Genomic DNA, 10,477 nt, shown 5'->3' with positions numbered 1-10,477 from the left:
TATAGAATTCGAAATAATATTAAAATATTATTAAAAATTATTTGCGTTAGTACTAACCATGTTATGTAAGACGATCGGTATCCACATGAACTATTTCCAATTAAAATTGATCAAATGAACTCAATTGATTATGATTCAATTGACAAAATTAAAAAGTCTAAAATTAAACTAACAAAAGTGTAATAAATATATGACCTTTTACAAACTTTTCTCATTCTCAAACTATCACCTCATACTTGAGGATCAAAATAAAATTTGTGAAATTTTTCTTTTTTAATGCATTGATTTAGCTTGTATAGTTCCACAAATCTATCTACAATTACAAGTACTCGTGTTCTTAGGACTAATACCCTAAAAATCCCTCAACTTTACTAAATCTCAGTTCTTCCCTCAATTTTTTTTCATTAAAAAAAAAAAAAAAAAAAAAAAATCAATTTTTACTTTAACCTCAAATCTGCCAAAATCATCATTGATTTCTTTAACATTATCGTCATTAAGAAGTTATTGTCCCATATAAATGTTGATAAAAATGAATGTTATAATAACGAATCTCTAACTAAACTAGAAGCTAGTGGTAATTTTGGGATGTGTGGGCAGCTTCGAGATTAGAACAAAAGTTGTAGATCCTTTTCAGACAAAAAAAAAATCGGGAATGGAATTAGGATTGGAGTAGGGTTTAGGGAATTAGACCCATGGATTCTCGCTAATCTTTCATGTACATGTCTACAGCATTTTCACAAGCTGCAACAGTTTATGACAGCACCTAGGAATTTGTCACGTCAGGTTTTTTAAGGTGGTGTCAGTCGAGTCTGCACCATCTACCGACACCTCCGCCTTCATCGCACCGACCGCCATCCCCTCCAGAATCTACCCGCCATCCTTCTCTGCCACCTTCACGTGTGACTGACAACGTTCGGACAACGCTTGCCATCACCAAACAACAATAAGCCACAGCACTCGCGACAGAACAAGAAACGACAAGAACCGAAGAGGAAGATGGAAACAATCCTCATCCGTCGTTCAAGACAGAGTAAGTCATCGTTACTACACACGTGCAACATAAAACACTGAGCTGGATCTGGGCCGTTAAAAGTGGCGGATCTTACGTAGAATTTGTGCGGATCCGATGACGGTGGACGGTTTCGATTGAGCTCCGTCTCTCTTTTTCATTTCCAGGTGTAGCTCTTTATATAAGAGCTTCATCTCGACAGAACGGGACCTCCACCGTTAGCGAGACCCGAAGATAAAGAAGAAGCTAGAAGAAAAGCCATGAAGCTGCTGGCTCCGACTCTTCTGCTCTGCTCGCTCCTCCTGAGCTTCGCTCTCTCGGAGCCTTCATCTGCAACGTCGCGTGAGTATAAGCAAGCATACCCTCTTCTTGAAATGACCCTCTTCTTAAAATGCTAGATTTCAAGTCATGTCAATGCTTGCAAGAATGGATTCTTGTGAAATGTTTCTTGGATTATGGTCTTGTGCTTCGGATTGAGCAACTCCATTTCAGCCTGACTTGGGTTCTCTCTCTCCGTGATGTTTTTTTTGTATTTAGCCATGTTTTCCTCCGATCACGCCTCTAATTAGTGAGTTACAAACATCGGCATTTACCCACTTTTTTAGTTAGGTTTACATGTAAGTGATGTCCATGAACATACATTGATGCTGGCGATGATAGTACATAGATGAAATACTGCAGCATTCTGTGGGAACAAGTGCAAGGGGAGGTGCGCGAAGGCCGGGGTGATGGACCGGTGCGTCAAGTACTGCAACATCTGCTGCCAGGAGTGCGGGTGCGTCCCGTCCGGGACCTATGGCAACAAGCACGAGTGCCCCTGCTACCGTGACAAGCGCAGCTCCAAGGGGAAGCCGAAATGCCCTTGATCACATTATGCATCCTCCATTGAATCTAGCGACTCTAAAGTTTGAGCTTGAGTTCATGGCCTTGATGATCAATAAGAGATTGTAGCGTTCAGACTAGGGTTTAATAGCATGTGGACATCTCTGCTTGATTTTGTGCTTGGGAGGTGTTTGTGTTTCTGTCTTCCTGGTGGGGGTAGTCCTGATGAGGACATGTCATCCAGCAGTTGCAGTCTTTTGCCCCTTTCCCATGAATTATATTGCCTGTATTTGGTGTTACTGAGAAGTGAGCATTTTATCTCTTTTGTGTCAATTGAAAAGAAGATATCAGACTGAACATCATTTTGAAAACCAGGGGCCTGATCAGTTTGAAAACTAGGGGAGAGAGCTGGATTCAGGTCATAATTCGAATATGACCAAACCGGTTCAATTCCCGGTTCTACGAACCTGTAGCCGGCCTAGAATTGGTTCGATCTCTGCCCGGAGTTCTATTGGGAACTGACTCGACCAATCCTATCCCTGGTTAAACTGGTATTGAAGCCTCATTTTGGAAAAAGAAAATATTTTTGCACCCATTAAGTTAAGAATTGAACCATAGTATTGAACACAAAATTATAATAATATAATTATTCGAACCAACGTAACTTTTATGTTTTACTATAAGAATTTCGTTTATGACCCAATATAAAAACGGGCGGTCTCTAGATAGACCCGAATCAGAACCAACCAGTCCATGGAATCGAGTCCATAGAATTGGGTTCTTGAAACAAGACCAGTTTGGTTCTTGGTTGGTTCTCGTTTTTAGGCCATAAATTTTTACCCATTTTGATACTTAGGCCCTGTTTGGTAAAATCTATTTCTATTCTCCCGAACAAAATTTTTCGTTCTTTTGTTTCAAGAAACAAAAAAAGAATAGAAGCCTATTTGATAAAACTTTTGTTCTTGGGAATAGATTTAGAACATAAACAATAAGTAAGAAAAAATAGCTTATTGTTTCCAAGAACAATTTCTAGAATCAATTTTTCTTTCTTATTTTTTCTTCTCTTTTCTTCTTCTTCTTCTTCTTTTGGCCGGTTGCCAGAGCATCGTCGGCAAATGGAGACACCGAGCCATGGTGAGGCTCGTCAGCCCAAGTCTCGCCGGCCAATGTGAGGCTCGACCTCGCCTAGGCAGCGCAAGGCTCAGCCTTGCCAGGCTAGGGCAAGGCCGACCTCACATCGCCTGGGTGAGGTTGAGCCTCGTAGGTGGCCTGGCGAGGCTCACCTGGCCACCGAGGCTGTGACATCCTGATTTTCCAATTCTATTTTCAATAAATTGAGACGGGCATTTCGTTGGCACACATATAGTTCTTTTCATTGAGTCGGCCACTCATGTGAAAGCTAGTCTATCGGTGAAGTCATTAAGAAATTATAATGCATCGGACTCGAGAATTTGGCCGAGAAGCGATCTTTCGGCCGAGTTAATGCAAAGGGTCATTACGGCACAAATAAAAATCGATTAGAGACCGGAGATAGGTCGACTCGACGAGGCATGTGATCGAGTGTGGGTGATTCCACCGGATCGCATAATCCTTGTCGATCGACACCGGCCGACTTTTCTATCGATTGGGTACCCTATGTCCCGTATTTGAAACCTTGAGATTACCCCGACAATCGAAAGTCGCCAATGTTTCAAAGATGTACATTGTGGCTTGAGATGATCAGCCACGGGTCGGATGCATGAAAATTTCTAAAGGCTACTCGGTAGGTTGGGCGCTAGTATCGTGCCAAAGTGAAATTAACCGTGAAATTGAGATCGAATTCGAAATTGGAAGTCTGGGTGTGTCACAAATCATTTCAGGATCATTGACTAATCTTCGGAAGATTTTTCATGCAAGCCGAGCTTTTTCAGCAAAATAATCAGGGTATGATTAATTTGGTTCGGAAAAATTGGTAGGCTCACCTTTGGTCTTGTTATTAGGACTTAAGTTGATTCTATGGACAAGTGAAGATGTTAATTGAAGTGTGGTGACATTAGATTAATTTTATGGACTTCAATTTAATTCAATTAGAAGAGAATCGAGTGAAATTAAAGAAGTTATTGTACAAAGAATTGGACCCGTGCGGAAATTGCAAGTGAACCCATTGGAATAAGGTTGTGGGAGATTGTGGGTATGACATCATCAAGTGATGTCATGGTGGGCCATTTGTTGAATTAAAGAAAAGGAAAAAGAAAAGAAAGGGGCCCCCTCCTTCTCTCTCATTCCTCTCTCCCTTCCGTTGGTTTCTCCTCTATCTTCTTTGTGCGAAAGACCAGAAAATTGGCAGAGGAAGAAGCCGAAGGGTCCTCGCCGTCCGCTTCCTTCGCCGCTCGTCGCTCGCCGCCGGTGCCACCGTTGTCGCCGCCGTTCGCGCGCGCAGCCGCGCGTCCGCTCACCGTCGCCTCTCTCCTCCATCTCAGGTTCTTGCTCGAAGACCCCTCAGATCTGAGCTTGTCGAAGAAAGGCTGCAGCCATGGCCGTCGCTCGTCGCCCATTCGCCGGAGCTCGCCGTCATTGCCGTTGCCCGCGCTCGCCGCGCTTGGCCGACGCCCGGCCGTCTCCGTGGCCTTTGCTCGTGCGTCCCGGGGTTGTTCGGCCCGGCTCGGGCCGCGGTCGATCACCTTCGGCCACCGTGAGTCCCGCCGGAGCCACCGCCTCGCCGCCAAGCTGCAGCCGCCGCTTCTCCACCGTTCATCCGCCCATTCCGGCGCCGGATCTGCCTCCTCCAGCCCCAAATCAGTGGCTGCAAAAAATGGGTATGACAGCACCTATTTGGCCCGTTTTGGCCGTCTTCCTGAGCTCGGATGCTTGGCTCGCCTTGAGGAAAGTCGATCCTCGTCGTTTTGGTTCGCTCGGCTCGTTAATCCGGTGAGTTTAACTCACTAAACCTTGATTAGAGGGTAAATGATGCTTTATGGGTGCTTAGTTTATGTTAAGTATTATTAGGTGGTTAGTTTAATTTATTTAAGTGTAGATTATATTAAGGTGTTTGATTAACTTAAATTGTGTTTAATTTAAGGTTAAGTGAGTGGTTATATTAATATAAACTCGTGATGTGACATAAATGAATTTACTTTTGATTTATTTAAATATTTCGAAATTTTTTAATAATTTAATAATATTAATAATATTATTTCGAAATTATTAATATTATTAAATTATTAAACAATTTCGAAATATTTAAATAAATCAAAAGTAAATTCCTTTATGTCACATCACGCTTATATTAATATAACCACTTACTTAACCTTAAATTAAACACAATTTAAGTTAATCAAATACCTTAATATAATCTACACTTAAATAAATTAAACTAACCACATAATAACACTTAACATAAACTAAGCACCCATAAAGCATCATTTACCCTCTAATCAAGGTTTAGTGAGTTAAACTCACCGGATTAACGAGCTGAGTGAACCAAAACGACGAGAACAACGTGAGGATCGACTTTCCTCAAGGCGGGCCGAGCATTCGAGCTCGGGAAGACGGCCAAAACGGGCCAAATAGGTGCTGTCATACCCATTTTTGCAGCCACCGATTTGGGGCTGGAGGAGGCGGATCCGCGCCGGAATGGGCGGAGGAACGGCGGAGAAGCGGCGGCCGCAGCCTTGGCGGGCGAGGCGGCGGCTCCGGCAGACTCACGGTGGCCGGAGGTGACCGACCGCGGCCCGAGCCGGGCTCGAACAACCCCGGACGCACGAGCAGAGGCCACGGAGACGGTTGGGCGTCGACCAAGCGCGGCGGACGGCAGACGACGGCGAGCTCCGGCGAACGGGCGATGAGCGACGGCCATGGCTGCAGCCTTCTTGACAAGCTCGATTTGAGGGGTCTTCGAGCAAGAACCTGAGATGGAGGAGAGAGGGCGACGGTGAGCGGACGCGCGGCTGCGCGCGCGAACGGCGGCGACAACGGCGGCACCGGCGGCGAGCGACGAGCGGCGAAGGAAGCGGACGGCGAGGGACTGCTTCGGCTTCTTCCTCTGCCAATTTTCTGGTCTTTCGCACAAAGAAGATAGAGGAGAAACCAACGGAAGGGAGAGAGGAATGAGAGAGAAGGAGGGGCCCTTTTCTTTCTTTTTTCCTTTTCTTTAATTCAACAAATGGCCCACCATGACATCACTTGATGATGTCATACTCCACAATCTCCCACAACCTTATTCCAATGGGTTCACTTGCACTTTCCGCCGGGTCCAATTCTTTGTACAATAACTTCTTCAATTTCACTGATTCTCTTCTAATTGAATTAAATTAAAGCCCATAAAATTAATTCAATGTCACCACACTTCAATTCACATCTTCACTTGTCTATAGAACCAACTTAAGTCCCAAAAGCAAGACCAAAGGCGGCCTACTAATTTCTCGAGCCAAAATAGCCATACCTTGATTATTTTGCCGAAAAACTCTGGCTTGCATGAAAAAAATCTTCCGAAGATTAGTCAATATTCCTAAAATGATTTGTGACATACCCGCATTCCACCGAATTCGATCTCACTTTCACTAAGCAATTTCACTTTTGACGATACTAGCGCTGGCCAACCTACCGAGTAGCCTTTAGAAATTTTCATGCATCCGACTCCGTGGTTGATCATCTCAAGCCACAATGTACATCTTTGAAACATTGGCGACTTTTGATTGCCTGGGGTAATCTCAAGGTTTCAAATACATAGGGTACCCAATCGATGTAGAAAAGTCGCCCAAAGTCGATCGACAAGGATTATGCGATCCAGTGGAATCACCCACACTCGATCACATGCCTCCGTCGAGTCGACCTATCTCCTGGTCTCTAATCGATTTTTATTTGTGCCGTAATGACCCTTGCAGAGATAGCTCGGTTGAGGTCACTTCCTAGCCAAATTCTCGAGTCCGATGCATTATAATTTCTTAATGACTTCACCCGATAGACTAGCTTTCACATGAGTGGCCGACTTAAGGAAAAGAACTATATGCGTGCCAACGAAATGCCCGTTTCAATTTATTGAAAATAGAATTGGAAAAATCGAGATGTCACAGAGGCCATTGGCGAGACTTCGGTGAGCTTGTCGGACCTCGCCTAGTCAGTTGCTGGTTGCCGTCGTGGCTGATGACTGGCCACCAAGGAGGAAGAAGGAAAAGAAAAAGAAAAAAAGAAGAAAAGAAAAAAAAAAAAAAAAAAAAGAAGAAAAGAAAAAAAGAAAAAAGAAAAAAAGAAAAAAATAAAAAAATATAAAAATTAAAAAAAAAAACAACAAAATTATATAATTTTACTAAACCCATTTCTATCTTGGGAATAAATTTTTTTTATACTTATCAAGTGTGTTCTTATACTCTGAAATTGTTCTTGGGAATAAAAACAAAAAAAATAATTTCTCATCAAAAATTGTTCTCCGAAATAGAATTGTCATCGTGTCGTAATCACCCCTACCTAACAACGATCTCACTTTGGATGAGTCGGGAGAGGCCCATATAAAAATGGGCTTCCAATTCATCAGCAAAGCCCATGGGCCCTCAAAACGACACCGTCGCTCCCCCTCTCTCCATCTCTCCCTCCCCTACCATTTAAGATATTGGCATAATTTGAAAACACACACTCTCTCTCTCTCTTTACCTGCGCATCGCCAAATCGCCATTTCCAGTTGCTTCCTCAGACCGCCCGATCTCCAATGGCGAACCCCATAGTTCAAGAGGTCACTCCCGCATCGCATCATCGATCCCCCTTCTTCCGAATTCAAACCCCTCCCCCTTCGATCTTTCATGGGTCTCCGAGATTTCGCCTAATTTTGGCCTTTTTCTCTCTCTCTTCAGATCATCGAGAAGCAAGTGCTGACGGTGGCGAAGGCCGTGGAGGACAAGATCGACGAGCAGATCGCGGCCCTCGACCGCCTCGACGACGACGACCTGGAGGCGCTGCGGGAGCGGCGGCTGGCGCAGATGAAGCGGATGGCCGAGAAGCGGAGCCGCTGGATCTCCCTCGGCCACGGCGACTACTCCGAGATCCCCGCAGAGAAGGACTTCTTCTCCATCGTCAAGGCCAGCGACCGCGTCGTCTGCCACTTCTACCGCGAGAATTGGCCCTGCAAGGTGAGTCCGCGCCTCCCTAGTTCTGGAATTGATGACGATTTTGAATGTTCCCATTTTTTTTTTTTTTGGGTTTTTGTCGATTTTGAGGTGTCTTTGGGGGATTGGGTAGGTGAAATCGTGAGTGCCTTGGATTGCCATTGCTTTGAAATGTTGGAATTTCGTGTTGATATTCAGCTCAAGATTCAGTATTTGTAATTCATACCACGAGTAAAGCTAGAAGAGATATTATGACGGTATTGCAATTTGGCAAATGCTACTGTGTGGTTGTTTAAGTTCGTGGGCTGATTTTAGCGTTCGACAAAGTTACGGAACTTTGCCCCAGTTCTTTGTAAAAAAATGAGCTTACCAATCTTACCATGTTTCGCGTTTTCTTTGTATTAGGTGGATTAGTATGTGCTTACAATAGGTTCTGCAAATGTGGTCAGCATAAAGAAGATTTTTTGCTTTCACTAGTCCATGGGAACTAAAGATGGGACGGAATTATCTTTATGAATAGATGATGTAGCTGCTATCTCTATGGTGAGATGAAGGTGATGTCGACACTGCTTGGGGGAATTAAGATACTTAAAGCAGCTGTTTGAATTTTGAAGAGTGATGGGTTTACTTTTGTTGATTGAATTCCCAAGTCATATTTCTGTTCGGGATTTCGATATTTTTGACCATGGTATTAGAACATATGTTGTGGAAGGGAAGGATTCAACCCTCTGAGTAGGGGGTGTTGTGCTGAACTCTAGAAGGAATGATATTTGATCACTGGTGATTTGCAGGTGATGGACAAACACATGAGTATTTTGGCAAAGCAACATATAGAGACCCGCTTTGTGAAAATCCAAGCGGAGAAAAGCCCTTTTCTTGCTGAAAAGCTTAAGATCGTTGTTCTCCCTACTCTTGCTCTCATAAAGAATGCAAAAGTGGAGGATTATGTGGTATGATACATGACTTTGCTGGTTAATCTTTATAATGATGGATGTCCTTTTGAAACCCACGGTCTCTTGTTTCTTATATGCTATACTCAATTTGTAATTAGGTGGGATTTGATGAGCTTGGTGGGACTGATGAATTTAGCACAGAGGATTTGGAGGAAAGATTGGCCAAATCTCAAGTTATCTTTTTTGAAGGTGAATCCTCAGTAAATTCAAGGGCTGGTGCGCAAACTAGGAGGAGTGTCCGGCAAAGCTCAAATGCTGATTCTTCTGATTCAGAGTGAACATACTAAATGGATTCCTAAAATGTGATGTTATCCTTCCAAGTTATACATCGAGTGTCGTGCCTGAGTTAGATTAGTTGTATCTCTGCATGTAGTTCTATTCGCTAGTGAATCTTTGATGCTCTCCATCTTGGAGTAAGATCATCAGTGCTATGAAAGCTGTTTTGTCCTTTCTTTTCTCAATTGAGAGAAGTATACCGAGAAATTGAGTTTAGGCCCTCTTTGAACTACAAGGGATGAAGCTGGAAATGGAATACTATGCCTCAGGGTGATGGTTTTCAAAGTCTTGTCTATCCTCTATTTACCTATTCTTTTCTTATCTGTTGATGTCGATGGAACTTCGAGTTATATGTAGATGCTGCAGATTGTTATTAATCTGCTCTATTCATGTAGGCCGGGTTTCATAATCTTCTGTTTGTCAATACATAGTTGCTGGCGTTTGGGTGACCTTGAGTTGGAATATGCTTAGTAGGAGGTTTCTTAATTGCGATTATTGCATCTTGGTCCCATAGATTTTGAAGAAATAACTGAGGTCAAAATCTTTAATTCAAATTGTAATTCCTCCTAGTGGTTGGAGCCGTGTATCCTCTTCAAGCGAGTCAGACAACACATTCGAAGAACTGCAGGCATTTTTGTTACAGACAGACAAAATGTCTTGCGATTGATATGATAATCTTTGCAATTTTGTGGTCAAGTCAATCCGATTAAATGAACTGTGAGTACTAATAAGCTGGGGAGTGATTGAAAAACCATGATAGTAGCGGACAAAGAAATCACTGATCGATGTGTATAAATAGTAGATCTGCAGATACAAGAAACTGGAAAGAGATCTCCCTATTAAATAGCATGAACAACATATAGGTGCCCCCCTTACGTAACACAGACAACACAGAATCACAAAACACAATCTCGCAAAACAACAAATGCATGACAATGATTCTAGAAACAAAAGGAGCGACCCGCACAAGTTAAAAGTACACTGAGATAGCCTTCTATGGTACTAAAATCTTCAGGGGCTGCTGGCTGGAGGAGGGGTGAGGAGAGGAATGGAAGGAATATTGGGGAGAGACGAAGGGATGCCCGGCACCGGGGGCAAGGCAGTTGGCACGGTTGGCACGGTTGGAAGTGGTGGTGGCAGGGCAGTGGTGGGCAATGTTGGCTGTATCGATATTGTTGGTATTGTGGGGAGGGACGGTATGGATGGCATAGTTGTTGGTATCGATATTGTTGGTATTGTGGGGAGGGACGGTATGGATGGCATAGTTGTTGGTATTGGTAGTGTTGGTATTGTAGGGAGGGATGGTATGGATGGCATAGTTGTTGGTATTGGTAGTGTTGGTA

General features: G+C 43.5%; 2 protein-coding genes across 2 annotated transcripts; both read left to right on the top strand.

The window, feature by feature from the left end:
• The first annotated feature begins 1,134 nt into the window (after window positions 1-1,134).
• Window positions 1,135-2,164, top strand: LOC104453120 (peamaclein). Its single transcript, XM_010067638.3, has 2 exons — window positions 1,135-1,351; window positions 1,691-2,164. Exons 1-2 carry the CDS (start codon window positions 1,270-1,272, stop codon window positions 1,873-1,875), a joined length of 267 nt encoding a protein of 88 aa, XP_010065940.1. The 5' UTR covers window positions 1,135-1,269; the 3' UTR covers window positions 1,876-2,164.
• A 5,246-nt stretch (window positions 2,165-7,410) lies between these two features.
• On the top strand, window positions 7,411-9,543 carry LOC104453121 (thioredoxin domain-containing protein 9 homolog). The gene is made up of 4 exons (XM_010067639.3): window positions 7,411-7,535; window positions 7,654-7,929; window positions 8,697-8,855; window positions 8,957-9,543. Exons 1-4 carry the CDS (start codon window positions 7,512-7,514, stop codon window positions 9,134-9,136), a joined length of 639 nt encoding a protein of 212 aa, XP_010065941.1. The 5' UTR covers window positions 7,411-7,511; the 3' UTR covers window positions 9,137-9,543.
• The last annotated feature ends 934 nt before the right edge of the window (window positions 9,544-10,477 follow it).

The sequence above is a fragment of the Eucalyptus grandis genome, chromosome 7 (genome assembly GCF_016545825.1).
Source record: "Eucalyptus grandis isolate ANBG69807.140 chromosome 7, ASM1654582v1, whole genome shotgun sequence".
NCBI classification, from domain to species: domain Eukaryota; kingdom Viridiplantae; phylum Streptophyta; class Magnoliopsida; order Myrtales; family Myrtaceae; genus Eucalyptus; species Eucalyptus grandis.
This window is presented reverse-complemented; position numbering and strand designations above follow the sequence as displayed.